We start from the raw sequence: 22,528 nt of genomic DNA on the forward strand, positions 1-22,528 counted from the left end.
AATAAAGTGTTGATTTTTGGTATATTACTTATTCTAACCAATTTATGTCCGCTTCTGTGGTCATTAATATTCTTGAGTGGCATATGATTATGGGTGAACATCTCTCATAGGATTCAGGAGTCAGTTTGGTGTAATTTTTTACTAGAAGAGACACATTTTTATTGTAATGGTATGGTGTTGGTTATCATTAGAAGATTAAGGACATGTTGTAGAGGAAAAGAATTACATCAAGGAAAAAAATTCAGAACAGGGGTGATGTCTGCAAAAGACTGAAGGTAGTACAACAAAAGCTACTTTTTTTTAATCTATTAAGGGTCTATTATTTTTTATCTTTTGCTAAAGCACGGTGTATCAAACAATGGCCATGTTTTTTCCTTTTACAAAATACTGGGCCAGATTCAGGTAGGGGCGCGCAAAACTGCGGCGGCGTAACGTATCACATTTACGTTACGCGGCCGCAAGTTTTACAGGCAAGTGCTTGATTCACAAAGCACTTGCCTGTAAAGTTGCGGCGGCGTAGCGTAAAAGGGGCCGGCGTAAGCGCGCGTAATTCAAATGATCCCGTAGGGGGCGTGGATCATTTAAATTAGGCGCGCTCCCGCGCCGAATGTACTGCGCATGCGCCGTCCCTTAAATGTCCCGGTAATTGACGTCGCAAGGACGTCATTGGTATCGACGTGAACGTAAATGGCGTCCAGCGCCATTCACGGACGACTTACGCAAACGACGTAAAATTTTGAAATCGCGACGTGGGAACGACGTCCATACCTAACATTGGCTGAGCCTCCTAATAGCAGGAGCAGCCTTACGGCGCAAACGACGTAAAAAAAGAGCGCCGGCCGCACGTACGTTTGTGAATCGGCGTAAGTATGCAATTTGCATACTCTACGCTGACAACTACGGGTGCGCCACCTAGCGGCCAGCGTCAGAATGCACCCTAAGATACGACGGCATAAGAGACTTATGCCAGTCGTATCTTAGGCTACAGTCGGCGTATCTAGCTTTCTGAATACAGAAAGTAGATACGCCGGCGCTACTTAGCAATTACGCTGCGTATCTATGGATACGCAGGCGTAATTGCTCTCTGAATCTACCCCACTGTTTTTAACTTATTTACTCTTTTTTTTGCTTTATAGTCATCCTCTTTACAACCATGTCTTGTCTACAGGGCTGCTAATAGAAATTGCGGGGCCCCGTACAGACTACCTGACAGCCCCCCCCTAAGAAAATATTGACGCCTTCAAGTCAACGTAACGCAAATATGCGGCCTTTGGTTTGAAGGGGTTGTACCGGGTTGATATGCAGCTGCAGACATCACCCCTGCTCTTTTTAGAGCCGACGGTTGGCTTTCTTGTATTAACAACCGATGCGGCTAATCATATTAACAACCGCGGCTCGCCCGAGCTCTCCCGTTCCACTGGGAGGCCCGAGTGACACGCCGGCACTTCCACCGGCTGGCTGGAGACCCGGACAAAGCTGGAAACAGCTTCGATCGGGTCTCGGATCGAGTAACCTGGAAGTGATGTCATGACATCACTTCTGGTTTACTGGAACCTTAAAGGCGTTACATTTTTAAATAAAAGGCAGTATTCAAAGCTTGGTGTTTTGAATACTTTTAAGTGCATAAAGAGTACCTGTCACTGCCTATTACTGTCACAAGGGATGTTTACAATCCTTATGACAGCAATAAAAGTGACCAACATTTTTTTGAAAGGGACAGTGTAAAAATAAAATAAATTAACATAAAAAAAAAAAGTAAAGTGCCCAACCCCTCCGCAGAAGCGAACAAATACATAAGTCACGCCCGCAAATGTAAACAGTGTTAAAACCATGATCGTTAGAGCAAGAGCAATAATTCTAGCACTAGAGCTCCTATTTAACTCTAAACTGGTAACCTGTAGAAATTTCTAAAACGGCACCCACAGAGTCCCGCGATCGGTCACAGGAGCTGAAGAACGGGGAGAGGTGTGTGTGTAAAAACACCTTCCCTGTTCTTCACAGTGGCGCTGTCATTGATCGTCTGTTCCCTGATATAGGGAAAGGCGATCAATGACGTCACGCGTCCAGCCCCGCCCCCCTACCGTTAGAAACACATATGAGGTCACACCTAACCCCTTCAGCGCCCCCTAGTGGTTAACTCCCAAACTGCAATTGTCATTTTCACAGTAAACAATGCATTTTTATAGCACTTTTTGCTGTGAAAATGACAATGGTCCCAAAAATGTGTCAAAATTGTCTGATGTTTCTGCCATAATGTCGCGGTCACGAAAAAAATCGCTGATCGCCGCCATTAGTAGAAAAAAAAAAATAATAAATAATAAAAATGCCATAAAACTATCCCCTATTTTGTAAACGCTATACATTTTGCCCAAACCAATCGATAAACGCTAGCGAGCAGCATTTTTGAGCTTTTTTGATCGTTTATTAGCGTTTTTCTGCATTTTGCGTTTTTTCCTGCCGAAAAACAGCACTTTGAATGCAAATTTCTGGCAATCAAAAAAAAACCCCATAAACTCCACTGCTCATTAAGGCCTCGTACACACGACCAAACATGTCTGCTGAAACTGGTCCGCGGGCCAGTTTCAGCAGACATGTTCGGTCGTGTGTAGTTACGAGCGTACAGAATTTCACCGTACATTTGCCCGCCGGGCCGTTTTTCAGCAGACATTTATTTCCAAACTTGTTTTAAAACCGTCCGCTGAAATCCTGTCCGAACGGACATGTTTGGTGGTTAGTACACAAAAGCAACGTACAAAAACCCCGCGCATGCTCAGACTAAATGAGGCCACGGGAGCGCTCGTTCAGGTAAAACTCACGTTTGTTTGGGATATGGCACATTCGTCAATAGAAAGATTAATTCTAGCAATAGAACACTGAAGAAAACGACACAATAAACAACAGTTGATGCCGTCGTTTTATTCATTCTTCTCTTGCTAGAAATAACCGGTTATTTTGCTCATGTTATTTCAACTGAGTTGTTCCATACTGAAAAGTGACATTTGTTGCCTGGGATGTAGTAAGATTTTAGCAATCTTTTATAGGCCCGACGTATCATATTTTTTGGGGTCCTCCACATGTATAGATTTTTTATTTTTTTGTTTAATGTTTATCTTTGCCACTTTTTTTATGTGTTTCTAGTTATGTCACCATTTAGATTTTTGTGTTACCTAATTTTGTTGATTTTGCTTTTGTTTGTATTTTTTTCTTGCTTATTTTTAAGGTTGTTTCAATTGTCTACCATGTTGGCACACCAAATGCACCCCCCCCCCCACAGGACTTTGTGAATTTTTTATATGAAACATTGGATTTGTTTGGAATGTTTGATGCCTAAAATAATCCCCACAGTATTACAAACAATAGGCACGTTTTTAAATTAAACAAAAAGCCTTTTATTTTGGCAAATCTTAAAAAGGAAATAAAACAGAATGGCAGCACTTGAACAGCTAGCAAAATACATGCAGACTTGCATTTCAAACATGGTGAAGGATAAACTAGCAAACCTCAGGAGGCACACAAACAAAAATTAGAAGCAGCAGCACATAACCAAAGGAACCCAAGCTGTGGTAGTCCAAACAAGATGCCATTTGTGGGGGATCAAATGGAAGGCAGGGAATCAACGTCTCCTCTTCCTTGCAACCTTCCTTCCAGGCTGCCTTCCAGCGGGTCTTCCCTGGCCCCTTGCAGGTGGGGATGATGTGGCAGCAGGAGGATGGTGTTCAGCAAGCCGGGCCGGGTCACATAGCCCAGTGTCTGTGGTCAGCAGCTCCCTCTCCATCCACCAAAGGGCCTGGTTGATCACGCCCTTTGCCAGTTGCTTCTGCTCCTCCGTCCCTTTGTTAAGATCGTGTGCCAGGGAGGCACTGTAGGCCTCAGTGGGGTTGAGGGGGGCCCTCATGATGGCACTCGCCTCCTTAATCATTTTGAGGCTGGCTTCCTCCACTGGCCCCAATTTCTTCTTTCGGCCTGGTGGCCTAATCTGGAGGGGAGGAGCCTGGCTGGTGGTGGTTGTCCTGGGGAGCTGCTGAACGCCACTGGGCCCGGCCTCCTCCTGGCTGCCACTGACCCCTTCGGCCTGGCTGTCAGTGAGGAGAGGATCTGCCACCTCCTGGCTGGTCTCTTCTTCCTGTGTAAAAAAAAGGGACATGTTGTAATATATTTCTAAATCTAATCACTCACATTTTCATGCTTGAATGTCCTTTTTTGGGGCTAATTGAAACTTGAACAGACTCTCCCTCTGACCCCTGCAGTTGTCATCCCTGACACCTATTTTTTTGCCCACGACTTTTGAATTATTTTTCCCAGCTTGTCTTTTATTTAACAATATCAAGTCAATAATCCAACAATAATTAATATTATTCCATAAATATTTATGAAACTACTATACCTCATCATCGTAGAGGTGCAGATCTGCCTCTCTGTCAGCCAGGCCCTCTTCATCCGACTCTGCAGGGCTGTTGTGATCTGGGGAAGTCCCGCTGGAAGGTAGCGTGGAGGGAAGGCTGGGAGGCAGACTTGACATTGATGGCCTGCCCTCCAGTTGATCCCGCAAAAAAGACATCTGGTTGAAATACCATAGCTTGGGTTCCTTTGGTGGTCTTGCTGCTGCTCCAGATCTTAGCTGCTTTTGGTGAGCTTTGTACGCTCTCCTATATGTGCCCCTGAGGTTGGCAAGTTTATCCTTCACCATGTTGGCACTGCATTCTGGCACCCATGTTCTCATGTATGCTGCTAGCTGCTCAAGTGCTGCCGCTTGTAGGTCCTTGTTGTGGTAAGTGGGCTGCTTGGAATCCCACAGGATGGGCATTTCTCGGAATGTATCCAGCAAGTGCTGGATAATGTCTTGGGTCTGCAGTAGATCCATTTAGAATTTTTTTTCGGTGTAATTTTAGTCTAGATTACAAAAAGAAAAAGAAACCAAAAACACGATTTAAAAAAGGCTCAGCATTTACATTGATAGAATATGTGGCCAAAAATGTAGGACCTATATAGAAATACAAACACAGTGTCTCTTGTTTACAAAATGCTGGCCAGCTCTGCCCCATTGGTTGTAGCTAACATTGTTTTTATACATGCCGCCCCTTTGGTTCCATTGCAGGAAATAAGTGAAATCTAGAACCATACCCAATTCTTACAAATGACAGCATTCATCAAGGCACTATTGCATGTGTAGATATCCTGCCCCTCAGCATTGATTACATGAAAGACACTTCCTAATGACCTGTGTCCAACCAACACAGAACAATACTTGGCCTGATCTGAATACACCCTACATAAATTGTAATGAGGTACAGCATTTTTCACATCTATATTTTGTGATGTCTACAAAAGCATTTGGCTACTAAAATCTCATTCTGGGATCCAAGAGACATAATAGCTTAATAAAACTGTGCAACCAACAGACCAAACCCCCATCCCATGGCTCTCCATTTTATAGCCCGCTGCTGATCCCATGTTTAAATTTCTTACCTTCCTCTCTCAAATTCCTCGTTTGTCACGCTCGATTAATTACCGCGTAACCTACGTAATCACGTCGTGCGCCTTTTATACACTCCGCGTATGTATGAAACGCCGCCCTCGTCACCTTTGCCATGCCCCTAATCAATTGGAAATGTAAATATGGCGTTAACTGTGTAGGTTCTGGAATTGCACGAATATTCTCCGCGTAACCTACGTCAACACGTTGTTTGCATTCGCGACACTCCGCATATGCATGAATCCCCGCCCTCATCTCCGCCCATGACGGGACATTTCCTCGTTTCCACGCCCCTAATCTCTGTGGGAAGGAAAGATGGCGATGTCACACGAGCGGGCACGGAGCTCTCATGGCGCAAGTGAAGGGACAGAGGCAGGACCGTCCCGATCCAGGCCCAAAAGATATAAAGCCACTAATATGGCTTTTGAAGAAATGGTGGAGTTAGTTTACATCATGAGGAGGAAGGACTATGATGGTGAATTTGGGCCCTACAAAACACCTAACCGCAGAAAGTCACACATTATGGACAAGGTGGCGAGGAGAATGAGGAAGATGTTTGGTGTCACCAAGTCCAAGGAGCAACTCAGGAAGCGTTGGTCCGACTTGAAATTGAGGGAGCCACATCACATGAAGAAGATCCTAAAAATTCTGCGTAAAAGTAAGTCCATATTATTTAAGGGGGGGGGGGAAATGTCTGCAAGAATGTGTTGACATGTAGTTTTTGACATCTGCCTCCTTGGCCTGCTTGTACTTTTGAACACGTGTAGATACTGTATTGGGTTTATGTAAAATAACAACCTTTACAAAATATTGTGAAATAGTAACCCGCGTAATATGACATTGTTTCGCAGAAATGCGAGGTTAGTCCAGAAACAACACACCTGGACATGGCTGACTGGCCCCAAACTTTGTTTGCAAACATTGTTGAAAAGCTAAATCCCAGAAATTAAATTGAGTGAATGTGACAGCCAAACAAGATTCATGCTCAACAATGCGAATAAAGCATATGTTTTAACATCTGGAAATGCAAAGCACCTGTGTCTCAACAATCAAAGGAGATTTTTTTGAAGGGTCTACGAGAATTAATGTTTTGGGGGGACATCCATGTGTGTCACTTCTTAGCAAAAAAGGGGCAGGATCAGAGCTTGGCCTAGAACTCCGCCAAAAATGTAGGATTGCTGAAAGAAGAAACGAACAAAAAAGATTAAAAATGTCTTGTCTAAGCAATGTGTGCGATTTCTGCTATACAATATCTGTGTGCTGATGAGTATACCTTTTGTTTTTTCTTATTTCTTATAGGGGAAAGAAGACGCCAGCAATTGGAGGAGGCAGAGAGGGCCAGACACCCCCAAAATCACACACCTCCGCATGTGGAGGAGGAGGAGGATGTGGAAGGAAGAGAGGAGGATGTGGAAGGAAGAGAGGAGGATGTGGAAGGAAGAGAGGAGGATGTGGAAGGAAGAGAGGAGGATGTGGAAGTAAGAGAGGAGGAAGGAAGAGAGGAGGAAGACTTAAATTTGGAGTTAGAATTCAGGGAAGATGAGGCGGAACTGGACGAAGCAGAATTGAGTGATTTTGAAGGGGTATTGATGGATAAAGAAGGAGTTCTGGAAGAAGATGGAGGAGTCGTGGAAGATGAGGGGGAGGTGGTGGAAGAAGGAGGAGTCGTGGAGGATGAGGCTGAGGTGGTGGAAGAAGGAGGAGTGATAGAAGATGGCGAAATTGTGGATGTGGAAATTAGCAGGCCATCAGGTCAGTGTCACCCCAACTTTAATAGGGCCAAAGATATGCAGATAGACCGGAAACTCTTTACATATTTTGAATGCCAATTTGTTTGTTTTTAGGGGATGAAGATGGTGTAGCACATTTTTCACGTGCAAGTGCTTCAATAATTGTACAGCAGGTAATGGAGTGCAGCACGGAAATGGACAATATGCGGGAAAGGATGGTCGTCATGGAGCAGAATGTTCGAAATGTCATTTTGGAGTGCAGCACGGAAATGGACAACATGCGCCAAAGGATGATAGTCATCGAACAGAATTTCAAAAATATCATTGACATGATGGGCCGTGTCAAAGACTGAAACACCCCCCGCCCATCCCCCGCCCCCCCAACCATTTTACATTTTTGTACTTATCAATACGCCAAAATTTCAAGATGCACACACAGTGTGCCAATATGTGCTATCTGCCATCACAGAATATCTATTGTCTGTGCTTTGTGGGTACAAACCCCTCCTCGATCCTCAAGTATTTGAGAGGAAGAAGGGTTTGCTCCCACAAAACACAGACATTGATCACCCATGATGTCAGATAGCACATGTGGCCATTTGTCTGTTTAACCAATGACATTTGGCGAATTCACCCTGAATGTGTGCATCTTGAAATTTTGGCGTGTTCCAGTGTGAAAGCACACCATCCATGACTGACTGCTGTTTTGAAAAGATAATTCTTTTTGGTGGTGATCTTGTTTTGGTTGTAAATGTTTACAGTTTCAGATCCCAAAACTAACAACAAATCTACAAAACCAAAAAAAGGGAAATAAATGTCAGGAAAAATAATAATTATTTAGATAAAAAAATTGAAATAAGGACCCCCAAAAATATATGTAAATAGCTATATTTTTATAAAACATAAATCTCACATTTTTGTTGGGTTAAAAAAACAAAAAAAATTAAAAAAAATTATATAAATCCTAACCAAAAAATATTTTGGAGAAAAACACAACCAAAAAATTTGAAAATGTTCAAATTTTTTTTTGAAATACCAAAAAAAATTATAATAAAAAACATTTTTGGAATAGTTTTAGAAAAACACCCCAAAAATATGAGCAAAATAATACATCTTGGTTACAGAAAACCAACCAAAATAAAACCTTGATTTTGATGCTAAAAATAAATCTTTGTACGTTTTGAAGTGTGTATATATATATATATATATATATATATATATATATATATATATATATATAGATAGAGACAAGACAGCAAATTCTAGATTTTCCTAGCTTGTGACGGAAAATATTGATTATATGAAGACAGGAGGCGAGTATCTTACTCCGTTTCCTGTGGAGGGACAAGGTATGGCAGTTTGCTTGGTGGGGGGAGCGTGCCATTATGAGTATGTCGTCTAGGTAGACGATCAACCTCACACCTCTGCTCCGTAGGGATGCTATCACAGGTTTTAGTAATTTGGTAAAACACCATGGGGCTGAGGAGAGACCGAAGGGAAGACAAGTGAACTGCCATACCCTGTCCCTCCACAGGAAACGGAGTAAGATATGAGCCTCCTGTCTGATATATAATTATTATGTAGATTTGCCAAAAAATAATTATAACATTGTGTTTCTATCAGTATTCTTGCTAATCACTGTAAAAAAATAAAAAAAATTACAAAAAATATTTTCTAAAAAAATTTACACCACAAAATTCCTAAAAAATGTTGGAATCCAAAAATGCATCATTTTTTTTGGAGTAAGGAATAAAATTAAAAAAAAATTGGTGACATCAAAAGCTGAAAAATGAGTGGCTTCTTATTTCTCGACTGAATACCCAGTTTGTAGATGAGTGAATAATGTGCAATTGTGGTTATTTACTAAATCTGCCTAACTAAAATTGGCACTAGAAGTGCAGAAGTTAGTTTGAGAACCAGGAAGACAGAAAAAAAGAGAAAAAGCATTAATGACAAACAACTGTATAAAGTCCAATGGTCTAATTATTTATTAGTTCTGTGAATATTTCTTTCTTTTGGGGGCCGAATAAGAAAGAAATATGATCTGGCATAGCAATGGCCCCCCCACCCATGAAGTACTCAACATATTTGTCGCGTACCTCATGAGCAGATAGGGGGGCCAAGCCAGCGCGACCAGTGTCCAGCCCAGGAATGTTATCTGAGGGTAGTCCTGCCTCAGAGCCCATGGGGGGTAGGTACGACTGGGAGTGCCTGCGTAGAAAATTGTGCAAAATGCAGCAGGCAAATACAATGGTGTTCAATTCATATTCCGCCAAGTGTATCGATGTCAGGAACAGGCGGAACCGGTTGGTGAGGATCCCAAAGGCATTCTCGACTACCCTCCGAGCCCTGGACAACCGATAATTGAACACCTTCCTCTCTAAGGTGAGGGTCCTCTGGGGAAAAGGCCGCATTAGGTGAGGTCCAAGCCCGAAAGCCTCGTCCGCTAGGAACACAAATGGAAGTCCTTCCACATTATCTTCATCTGGTGGCAATGCCAGACCACCAGCTTGGAGACGATCATAGAATTCAGTCCGTGAGAACACTCCCCCATCTGACATCCGGCCGTTCTTCCCCACGTCCACATATAGAAACTCATACTGTGCCGACACCACCGCCATCAACACAATACTATGATAACCCTTGTAGTTATAATAGAAGGACACCGAGTGGGGTGGGGGCACAATGCGGACGTGTTTCCCATCTATTGCTCCACCGCAGTTTGGAAAATCCCACCGCTGGGCAAATTGGGAAGCCACAGACTGCCATTCCTGTGGTGTGGAGGGTAGCTGTGGGGACAAACAAAAAAAGAGATTTAGTACTTTGGCACATAAACATTGCAAACAAAATACAACAACCATCATTGTGCAACTTCACAGTTTTCAAATAGCATTTTCAAATAGTGAAGGGAGAATTTCGGGGCACAAAAAGATAGGCCCACTTAATTAATAAGAGACTCCACAGCCCTCTGATGGGGACAAAAACACTTTTAAGGGGGGGTGGGGGGTGTTTAAACTGTTTAAAAAACACAAATATTAAATTAAAAGAGGCAAGGTGGGGGTTGGCCCTAGGATAGCATGCTGGGCAGGTTAATATTGGGTAAGATCAAAATATGCAGGTAGGCCAAAAAGAAAATTACATGGAAAGCTTATATCAACATGCATAGGGAGAAAAGGTAACGTTAGTTAAACACACAGCATATCTGGGAAAAAAAAAAAAGTTAGTTGCCCACATTATTAAAGACACATTGTGAGGTTAAAATGAGGAAACTTACCTTAATATACTCCTCCTGCAGAACTTTGATGATGGCAGCACACGTGTCCGGTATGATGACCCCAAGCGCCTGCGGAGAGATGCCTGTCGAGAACTTGAGGTCCTGCAGGCTCCTCCCAGTCGCCAGGTACCGCAACATGGCAATAAGCCTCTGCTCGGCCGTGATGGCTTGGAGCATCACAGTGTCCTGCCTCGTGATATAGGGGGACAGAAGATCCAGCAGACTGTTGAATACGGGGTCCGTCATGCGGAGAAAGTTCCTATAGTCATTAGGATTATTCTCCTGGATTTCCCTAAGCAGAGGCATATGAGAGAACTGGTCACGCTGGCGCAACCAATTCTTGGTCCAGGAACGCCTCCTCCCCCTGTTCCTGGCCAAAGTACTGGAATGATGAACATATCCAGCAGCCATCCCATAAACAGCACCAACTCGCGAAAATTGACGCTGCTGCTCCATCATGGCTTCAAACCGGCCGGCTGGTCAGTCAAGAACACACTCCAACAGAAAGCACAATCAAATCCAGCGGTACCTGCAAAGAACACACGACACACAGATACGATCGCACAGTACGAAACTGCAAAGCAGAACTAACTGCACGCCTGTACCCGAATGCCAACTACGTACCCACAAGCACACGCACTGAACCAGAAAATACGACCTGCTAAAGCACAGAGACCGAGAAGCGCGAATCAGCTCTAACCAAACCTTCACTAACACGAGCAAAGCCGTAACTAGCAAAAGCGGAACAGAGGGCGTCGCCATTGACTTTGGGCTTTCCCTTTATAGTGACGTCAAACGTGGTTTACGTGCACGCGTTCTGGTCCGACGGGAAATATGGTCCGCTGGTGTGTACAAGCCAGCGGGCCAAAAGACAAAACAGCCTTGTACGCCGGAAACAGCCCGTCGGACACTTTCCAGCGAACATGTTTGGTCGTTAGTACCCGGCCTAACACTAAAAAACTTCCATGTGTGCATGGACACATAGGCTAACATAGAGTGCAGTTTATGGGCTTTAAAAAAAAAAGTTTATCAGCTTCAGTGTGCATGGAGCCTAAAAATGCAGGAGAGCACTTGTCACCCCATATTAGGAAGTGTCTGAGCAAGGATCTTCTAGTCAAGGTTGCTCGGTATTGTTTAAATAAAAGCTAAAGATTTAAACACACTGGAAAATATGTTAAATGTTATATGAAGGGTTTAAAGTATCCTGTAAATGTGTTTGTAAAAATAAAACAAAATGCTAATCACAAAGACAGGAAAAATTGGAATAGACCTGATGATACAATATATGCTGTTGCATTGGATTACATATGCAATTAAACCATATCTGATCAATGTCTATATTGGTTGCTTGCTTTGCATTGGACCATTACTTTTTCACCTTTTTTTCTTTAACGTCTGCTAAAAAATTCCTTTGGAACTGTTCAGATAGAATTGCAGAAAAGCAGACAGGAGGATCAAACTAGGGCAACCCTGTGGTCTTCCCTATCAAGTATAAATTATGTTATTCGGGCCTACCAGCAGGTATATTCATAATATAGGTGCGGTATCCATAAGCCAAAATGCAGAGGGCCTTCCTTTGTTTAAAATAATGAGTTTCCTTCCTGTGAAGCAGAGCATGACAAAGATATATTAAATTAAGAGATTTAAAGGAGTTGTAATGGAAAAAATGTTTTTTTGCTGAAATGACTGTTTACAGCAGGGGTCTCAAACTCAAATTACCTGAGGGCCACAAGACAAGTTTTCATATGTCATGGGGGGCCGCATGCAAACTTTCAAACTTCAAAAACAGCAGTACTGGTGTCAGCGAACACATTATTAACCCCCAGCACTGGTGTCAGCGAGCGCATTATTACCACCAGCACTGGTGTAAGTCAGGGTTTGACAAATTTGCTTGGAATCTAGGAGCCAGCTAAAAAAGTTAGGAGCCAGAAAACGCACCCTGTCCCGACGAGCTTGCGCGCAGAAGCGAACACATACGTGAGCAGCGCCTGCATATGTAAACGGTGTACAAACCACACATGTGAGGTATCGCCGCAATTGGTAGAGCGAGAGCAATAATTCTAGCACTAGTCCTCCTCTGTAACTTAAAACATGCAACCTGTAGATTTTTTTAAATGTCGCCTATGAAGATTTTAAAGGGTAAAAAAGTTTGTCGGCATTCCACAAGCGGACACAATTTTGAAGCGTGACATGTTGGGTATGAATTTACTCGGCGTAACATTATCTTTCATAATATAAAAAAAAATGGGGATAACTTTACTGTTGTCTTATTTTTTAATTAAAAAAAGTGTAATTTTTTCCCAAAAAAGTGCGCTTGTAAGACTGCTGCGCAAATACGGCGTAACAGAAAGTATTGCAACGATCGCTATTTTATTCTCTAGGGTGTTAGGATAAAAAATATATATAATGTTTGGGGGTTCTAATTAGAGGGAAGAATATGGCAGTGAAAATAGTGTAAAATGACATTAGAATTGCTGTTTAACTTGTAATGCTTAACTTGTAATACCAACGGCCACCACCAGATGGCGCCAGCTCACATCTGGTGGTAATAACTTGTAATACCAACGGCTCACCACCAGATGGTGCCAGCTCACAAAAAAAAAAAAAAAAAAAATGTATTTATTTTATTTTTTTTGCTCCCCCCACTTCCACCCTGCCTGGGGGCCATTTATAACTGATCCGCGGGCCGCAAATGGCCCGCGGGCCGGTACTTTGAGACCACTGGTTTACAGGATATAGAGACATAATAGTTAACTGATTCATTTTAAAAATGATTAAAAATAGATAAAAATCAATCATATAATGTACCTGCAGTTTCTAGTTTCGTTTTTGCATGTTGTTTCCTGCTTCTGTGATGTACAGAGCCACAGAGCCAATACAGGGCAGTGATGGTTTGGAAAACGAAACTGATTGGTGCTGTGGGGTTTTAGACACACAGTAAGCACACCTCCTTGATTAGTGACCACAGAGAGAAAGCTCCCAGTACTGTGGTTATCAGGAAACAGACAACCAGGAAGTGTGGAGATCAGAGAAGAATTACAGCAACTTGAGAGCAAAAACGAACAATGAGGACATGAAAACAGCACTGCATTAAGGTAAAGGAAGCTATTAAGATAAAAAAAAATCCTCGCCTCACGTCATGCCTCATGCCTCGCCTCACGGTGCCACCATTACATGCTAGACTATGCCACTACATGCCAGACTGTGCCCCATTACATGCCAGACTGTGCTCCATTACATGCCAGACTGTGCCCCATTAAATGCCAGACCGTGCTCCATTACATGACCAGACCGTGCCCCATTACATGACCAGACCTGCCCCATTACATGACCAGACCTGCCCAATTACATGACCAGACCTGCCCCATTACATGACCTCACCAGACTGTGCCCCATTACATGACCAGACCGTGCCCCATTACATGACCAGACCTGCCCCATTACATGACCAGACTGTGCCCCATTACATGACCAGACCGTGCCCCATTACATGACCAGACCATGCCCCATTACATGACCAGACCTGCCCCATTACATGACCAGACCTGCCCCATTACATGACCAGACTGTGCCCCATTACATGACCAGACCGTGCCCCATTACATGACCAGACCTGCCCCATTACATGACCAGACCTGCCCCATTACATGACCAGACCGTGCCCCATTACATGACCAGACCGTGCCCCATTACATGACCAGACTGTGCCCTTACCTTATCCTAAGACATGCGAATCGCGGCCGTACGTTTTTTCAAAAGCCGCGCCTCCTACGTCTTCTGTTCCGTGATAGGCGGAACAATCAGCTTCCCAGGAGGCACTGTGTTCAGTGTTCGCCTATCACGGAGGCCCTCTCGTCCGAGGACGAGAGGGCCTCCGTGATAGGCGGACACCAAACACAGGACGAGAGGGCCTCCGTCATAGGCGGACACTGAACACAGTGCCTCCTGGGAAGCTGATTGTTTCCGCCTATCACGGAACAGAAGACGTCGGAGCTGCTTTTGAAAAATCGTACGGCCGCGATTCTGGGATAAGGTAAGGTTAGGTTACCGGCGTATAAGACGACCCCCGACTTTTAAGAAGATTTTAAGGGGTTAGAAAGTCGTCTTATACGCCGGAAAATACGGTAAGATGTTCTGTTTTTGTTGCACTGCAAAGCAACACAAACCTTTCTAATACAATATGGGAAACTAAATGAAGGCCAAACAAATGCTTATGAACTTTCATAAACTCACTGAATCAAGGATTATTACAGTGACCCTTTTTACTTGTATCAAAAAGCTCACCTAGAAAAGAGGCATTTATGTACTTGAAAAACTGACACTTCTCCGATCCCCAGCTGCTCTAAGCTCTCAACCACCAAGCCTTCAGCTATCTGATTAGTTGAATGTTTACTGCCCCCTGCTGGTCACTATGGTTCCTCCCACTGGCTTGTACATCCTGAACTAAAAGGAAAGTAAATCAACACCACAGGTGGGCTGTGATGCCGAGGATCACATTGATGCAATTTGGCATGCAAAATGACATGACGCTGTCTGAATCGGTACAATGCACCAATTCCTGAACTGCTTTGGTCCGAATTTGATGCGGCTTAACGTCCAGAGACCTCAAGATTACACAGGCATTGCTTCAAGTCGCATCAAAATCATGGAAAAGTGTGAAGGGGGCCAAAAAGGTTTTTCCATAGAAAATCAGGCACCCTATTTTAGGCTAGTACATATGGCAGTATTAAATCACTATACTTACATCGATTTTCTATCCTTGTCCACAGCTCTTCAGCAACATGTCACGTGATGAAGCACAGTCATTATGTTCTAAGGTTTGGCAGTAAACTGGGATTACAGTGTATCGGGATGAATGAAAATGGGGTTATATTCAACAGCAATCCATCACTGTGGAAGGTGATTCGGCCCTTCTTTAACAGAGGTATGTTTCTGTTCTGGTTTTAAAAGATTCCTTTTTTTTTTTATGTATTTCTCCTTCTATTAAAGCAGAACCCCGGATAAAGATAACAGGCTAAAAATGAATAGCCCATTAGATAACATAACTAATCCCACTTTTTCTGCAATATTCTGCTTGAATCTAGAGATTTCCTTCGCATTAGTGTTTTTCTGCCAGTAGATGTCCTCAGTCTGATGGTTAGTGCCCTTAAACCCACTTCCTCTGAGCCCAGGTCATCCTGGACCCTCCCTAAGCCTGTGCCTGGAGAGTGAAAGGAAAAGCAGCATAGCGATGAGCTCATCTCTCTCTGCTTTCAGATTCACAAAAGAGATATATCAGTTACGCATAGCTAGCCCTAAGATCCGACAGGTGTAATTGACTTACACCGTCGGATCTTAGGATGCAATTCTAGGCCGGCCGCTAGATGGCGATTCCATTGCGGTCGGCGTAGAATATGCAAATGACTAGTTACGGCGATTCACGAACGTACGCTTTACCCGTCGCTCTAAATTTACGTTGTTTCCGTCCAGATACACCGCGTAAAACTAAGGCTGCCCTCTAGGTGGTGTAACCCATGTAACCCATGTTAAGTATGGCCGTCGTTCCCACGTCGAAATTTTAAAATTCACGTCGTTTGCGTAAGTCGTCCGTGAATGGCGCTGGACGCCATTTACGTTAACGTTGAAACCAATGACGTCCTTGCGATGTCATTTAGCGCAATGCAGGTCGGGTAATTTGACGGACGGAGCATGCGCAGTACGTTCGGCGCGGGAACGCGCCTAATTTAAATGGTGCCCACCACATTTGAATTAGGCGGGCTTGCGCCGAGTGGATTTACGTTACACCGCCGCAAGTTTACAGGTAAGAGCTTTGTGAATCAGGCACTTACGCTCTAAACCTGCGGTGGTGTAACGTAAATGGGATACGTTACGCCGCCGCAGCGTAACGTATTTGTACCTGAATCTGGCCCTGTGTCTTTTCTTGTGTTTTTTTTAACTTACTTTCACGTGGCTTTTTGTTTAGGACAAATTTAATAATAGGTCCCTATTAAGGCTCTGTTTCCACTACTGCGAGTTGTTGTGCGACTTGACACATGTTGAGTCGCATGACACGACAAAATCCATGTATTTTAATGGTCCCGGTTCTAATTGGTGCGACTCAGGTCGACGGAAGTTTGCGGAATCACGTGGTCTCTGCTCCTCCTATACAACACCTGACAACGGAAGAGGAAGGGGAAATGACAGAGCAGGAAAGGGAATTATGTCACTATGACCAAATCGCATAACATCAAAGTTGCAAGGGAAATTGCTATAAAGTCGCATGAAATCGCATCACAAATCTCTTTGCAAAATCGCACTGTATATCATGTCACTTTCAGGTCGCAATAGTGGAAATTCAGAGGCCTCGCCCCTTTATGACGTCACCACCCCATCATGCCCCAGGTGGTGACGTCATGATATTGGCCTCCGGATGATGTCACCCGGTGACCCCGCCCCGTGCCAATATAAGTAGTGGCACACCTCGCACCCAGAATTAGAGTGGGAGAGAGTGTCGAGTCAACATCAGAAGAAGAACAGAGGGAGAAGACATCGGAGAAGACTTGGCAGAGGTAGAAGACATCAGACAGTGGGAGAAGAATCGGAGAGGGCTAGAAGTCCTCGAGAGGGGAGAAGAAACGGAAAGCGACGCCGGAGCTGCCTTAATAAATTACTTTACCCAATAGTGACCGCCGCACGCACTTTTGCGTCGACACAATGTCACAGGCAGGCAAATGGGCGTACCTGTACATCCCTTTAAATTTTACGCGCGGGCACGCGTGCCTCATGAGTGCGCTCGATGTTCCCCAGCGGCCCGCGATTGAGGCCATCAAAGGCAGAACAGGGGGATGCCTTTGTAAACAAGGAATTCCCCTGTTCTGTCTAGTGACATGTCACTGATCTACTGTTCCCCGTGATCGAGAACAGTGATCAGTGACGTGTCACTGGTAGCTCCATCCCCTAACAGTTAGAATCACTAGAATCACTCCCTCGGACACACTTAACCCATTCAGAGCCACCTAGTGGTTAACTCCTTCACTGCCAGTGTCATTTTCACAGTAATCAGTGCATTTTTATAGCACTGATCGCTGTAAAAAGGACAATGGTCCCAAAATAGTGTCAAACGTGTCAAAATCGCAGATCGCCGCCATAATTAGTAAAAAAATTATAATAATAAAAATGCCATAAAACTATCCCCTATTATGTAAACGCTATAACTTTTGCGCAAACCAATAAATATACGCTTATTGTGATTTTTCTTTTTACCAAAAATATGTAGAAGAATACATATCAGCCTAAACAGAGAAAAAAATAGCTTTTTTTAAAACAGCTTGGGGATATTTATTATAGCAAAAAGTACAAGATATTGTTTTTTTTCAAAATGGTCGCTCTAATTTTATTTATAGCGCAAAAAATAAAAACCGCAGAGGTGATCAAATACCACCAAAAGAAAGCTCTATTTGTGGGAAAAAAAGGACGTCAATTTTGTTTGGGAGCCACGTCGCATGACCGCAATTGTCAGTTAAAGCGACGCAGTGCCGAATCGCAAAAAGTGGCCTGGTCTTTGGCCAGCCAAATGGTCCGGGGCTTAAGTGGTTAAAAACCTTAGTACTGCGTTTTATTTTTGACACTTTTTTTTGATGAATGGGTAGGGGTACTACCTCATACTCATTTACATAGAGTGGCTAGGATCTGGGGGCCTCCTTGTTAAAGGGGGCTTCCAGAATCCGATAACCCCCTCCCCCCACCCGCAGACCACGACAACCAACGGCCAGGATTGTCGGGAAGAGGCACTTGTCCGCATCAACATGAGGACAAGGTGCTTTGGGGTGGGTGCAAGGACCCCCCCTGCTCCAAAGCACCCACCCCCCCCCCATGTTGAGGCCATGTGGCCTGGTACGGTTCAGGAGGAGGGACGCTTGCTCGTCCCCACCCTCTTTTCTGGCCTGCCGGCTGAGTGCTCGGATAAGGGTCTGGTCTGGTATGGATTTTTGGGGGACCCACACCATTTTTTTGGCGTGGGGGTTCTCCTTAAAATCCATGCCAGACCGAAGGGTCTGGTATGGTCTTGGAGGGGGAACCCATGCCGTTTTCTTTTTTTCATTTTTGAGTCCCCCTTCAAGATCTTCAGAGCACAAGTCTCATGCCAAAGTCGGATCAATTAAGACGGCAATCCGACTTTGATCCGACTTTAGTGATATTTAATGGGCTGAAGTAGGATCAAAGTCAGACCAAAGTAGAGCAGGGAGCATTTTCAAAGTCAGACCGACTTGTGTCAGGCAAGTTAAGACGACTCACATAGGGAAACATCGATTTTCACATGTCCTGCGATATGAGCTCCCAATGTCGAAGTGTTTGTCGTACCAGTGTGAACCCGGCCTTAACCCTCTTGGGCATGGAGTTCCCCAAAGCTTCACAGGTTACCACTGGAGTCCTCTTCCACTCCTGTTGAACAACATTACAGAGCTGGTGGATGTTAGAGACCTTGAGCTCCTTCACCTTCTGTTTAAGGATGCCCCACAGATGCTCAATATGGTTTAGGTCTGGAGACATGCTTGGCCAGTCCATCACCTTTACCCTCAGCTTCTTTAGCAAGGCAGTGGTCATCTTGAAGTTATGTTTGGGGTCATTATCATGTTGGAATACAATCTCCGAAAGGAGGGGATCATGTCACAGTACATGTTGGTATTCATGGTTCCTTCAATGAACTGGAGCCTGACCCCCCACCCCTTTAACCTCTGCAGCAATGCTAGCAGTACGCATACATCAATTTCCCAAAGACAACCTCTGGACATGACGCTGAGCACGTTCACTCAACTTCTTTGGTCAACCATGGCGAGGCCTGTTCTGAGTGGAACCTGTCCCGTTAAACCGATGTATGGTCTCTTGGCCACCGTGCTGCAGCTCAGTATAAGGGTATTGGCAATCTTCTTATAGCCTATGACATTTTAATGTAGAGCAACAATTGTTTTTTTTAGATCCTCAGAGAGTTTTTTGCCATGAGGTGCCATGTTGAACTTCCAGTGACCAGTATGAGAGAGTGAGAGCCTGAGAACTTGTAACACTTATGCCTTATACACAAGGCCGGATTTTCCGAGAAATAAAATCAGACAGGCTTTTTTTCTAGGAAAGTCCGGCCCTGTGTAGCCTCCATCTGACTTTTTTTTTTGAAGTCTGACGAACCTTAGATAGAGAACCTTTTCACTTTCTTTCCGTCGGACTTCCGACCGTGTGTACAAGGCATAACAAGTCCAATGAAACCGGGAGGGAAAATAGACAATTGGCCCCAATTTGGACATTTTCACTTATGGGTGTACTCACTTTTGTTACCAGCAGTTTAGACATTAATGGCTGTGTGTTGAGTTATTTTGAGAGGACAGCAAATTTATAGTTATATAAGCTGTACACTCACTACTTTACATTGTAGCAAAGTGTAATTTCTTCAGTGTTGTCACATGAAAAGATATAATAAAATATTTACAAAAATGTGGGGGGGGGGGGGGGTTACTCACTTTTGTGAGATACTGTGTGTGTGTATATATGTATATATATGTATATATTATACTATGCAAAAGACTTAGGCAGGTGTGAAGAAATTCTGTAAATTTTTTCTATCAATTTCAATCAATTATTATATTATTATTATAATAAAAATTTGTCTAGGTAAGTGCACACAGTTTTTAAAGGAACTCGACAGGTAGGTTGTTATAACATCTTGGAGAACTATTCACAGATCTTCTGTGGATCTCGGCTGCCTCAAATCCTTTTTTCAGAAATAGAAGTGTTAATAGTTTATTTTTATTAATTACCAACATGGAAAGTAAATGAACAGGAGAGAATTACAAATCAAATCAGGAAAGAACTCGGGAAGTAAGTTGTTCCAAATATTTTAAAAATCTAACCACAGATGTTTTGTGGATGTAGGCTGCCTCAAATCCTTCTGTCTCTTCATGTAATCTCAGACTGACTGGGGCCAATAACATGCCTCCCTGATGGTATGATGGATAGGTATCTGCCTGTGTTTCTCAGCATTGAGGACAGCATTGACCCTGACTAAATCTCTAAGGCCCCGTACACACGACAGAGGAACTCGACGTGCTTGGCACGTCGAGTTCCTCGTCTCGTTTTGGGATGAAGCCGCCGAGGAGCTCGGCGGGCCGCCTTCTCCTATAGAACAACGCGGCCAACGAGAAAATAGAGAACATGTTCTCTATTTTCTCGTCGAGCTCCTCGGCGGCTCCATCGAGCCAAAACTGTACAGACGACAGAGATTCTCGGCAGAATCCGGGTTTTGACCGAGTTTCTCGGCGAATTCTGCCGAGAATCTCTGTCGTGTGTACGAGGCCTAACACAACTTACAAAAATGCAGTCCCAAATTTTCAAGGAACCTCTACCATGTTTCACTGTGGCCAGCAGACACTCATTATTTTACCACTCTCCAGCCTTTCATCAACAAACTGTCTCCTGCTACAGCCAAATATTTCACATTTTGACTCATCAATCAAAGCACCATTTTTCTTCACCCCAGTTCATATGTTTTTGTGCATAGTTTAGTTGCTTACCATTGTTTCCATGTCCTATGCTATGAGTTGGACATCATCATTGCTATTAGAACTGCTTTACTAAATAAACCATCAGTAACATTTGAACGAGTCCCCTATAAACACAGACAGCGTTGACGGGGGAATCAGCAATTGTCTTCTCCCGGCAGGAGGACGGGGAAACCGTCCCCGCTGAGAGAAAACAGTGATTATTTCTAGCCGCAATAGCAGCTACTAGAGATAATCGTAAGAGAATCCAGCAGGCTGGTTGTACCCAAGTTGATCAATCAACTTGGTACAATCAGCCTGCCCATTAAAGTGGTTGTAAACCCTCAGGGACAACTTACACCCACAGGTAAGCCTAGATTAAGGCTTACTTATAGGTGTTTGCAATATTTCTTAGGCCCCATACACACCATAGAATCCATCCGCAGATAAATCCCAGCAAATGGGTTTCAGCGGATAGATCCTATGGTGTGTACACGCCAGCGGATCTTTTTCCGCGGATATTTATCCCCTGGGATGGATTCCAGCAGATCGAATATTTGCTGACATGCTAAACAAATCTATCTGCTGGAATCCATCCCAACGGATGGATCCGCTGGTCTGTACAGACTCACCGAATCCATCCGTCCGAAGGGATCCCCCGCATGCGTTGCAATGATTCAACGCATGCGTGGAATTCCTTATATGACAGCGTCGCGCACGTCGCTGCGTCATAATCGCGGCGACGGCGCGACACGTCATCGCCAGAGGATTTCGGCGCGGATTTCAATGCGATGGTGAGTACACTCCATCGCATTAAAATCTGCTGAAATCCTCAAGAGGATTTATCCGCAGAAACGGTCCGCTGGACCGTATCCGCGGATAAATCCTCCCGTGTGTATGGGGCCTCAGACCTACACGGTCTAGGAGTTATTTGCAATTTCCCCGTGCAACGCCTTTAATGGCGCATGCGCCGTCTTGAAAGGGCACGCTGTGCTGTTTCAAGCTGGGGTCATGCCGTTAAAGGTGGCTCCCGCGTGCATGCGCGGGAGTGACGTCACGCGGCTCCGGCCAGTCACAGAGCCGGAGTTTGCAGCCCCCGGAAAAAGAGGGGTGAAGAATGCATGCTCGCTGCCAGCGTGGAAGACGGTGAGATTGCGGGCTTCTCTTGTAGGTAAGTGTCACATAATGGGCTACTATGCGATGCATAGTAGCCCATTATGCTTTCCTAACTTTGCAGGGAAACATAGAGAAAGTAAAACCCATCAGGGTTTACTTCCTCTTTAACGGTTCAAATCCCAACCAGTTCCAGCTGAACGAGCCAATATTCGAACCGTGTATAACCTGCCTAACAGCCCCTCTTTTTATTCTTGCATTTGACTAAAGTTGGATGCCTCTAGTTCCCCCAAGGGTCTCACAGGTGTTTAAAATGAGCTGCCACAAAAATAAGTATTTACATATTAAAAGTGATAATGTTGTGCAATGCTGGGGCAAGGTAATTGTCATCAATAGAACTATACCCTAGTCATTTACAATAATTTATATAGGT

At 44.1% G+C, this 22,528-nt stretch overlaps 1 protein-coding gene across 1 annotated transcript in view; it reads left to right on the plus strand.

Annotated features, from left to right (window-relative positions):
* Positions 1-22,528, plus strand: part of LOC120931338 (aromatase) — a 109,572-nt gene that overhangs the window by 38,464 nt on the left and 48,580 nt on the right. The window contains exon 4 of the mRNA XM_040342674.1: positions 15,247-15,401. Within this exon, the coding sequence (XP_040198608.1) occupies positions 15,247-15,401 (155 nt within the window). The remainder of the gene's footprint in view (positions 1-15,246; positions 15,402-22,528) is intronic.

Source organism: Rana temporaria, chromosome 3 (assembly GCF_905171775.1).
Source record: "Rana temporaria chromosome 3, aRanTem1.1, whole genome shotgun sequence".
Lineage (NCBI taxonomy): Eukaryota > Metazoa > Chordata > Amphibia > Anura > Ranidae > Rana > Rana temporaria.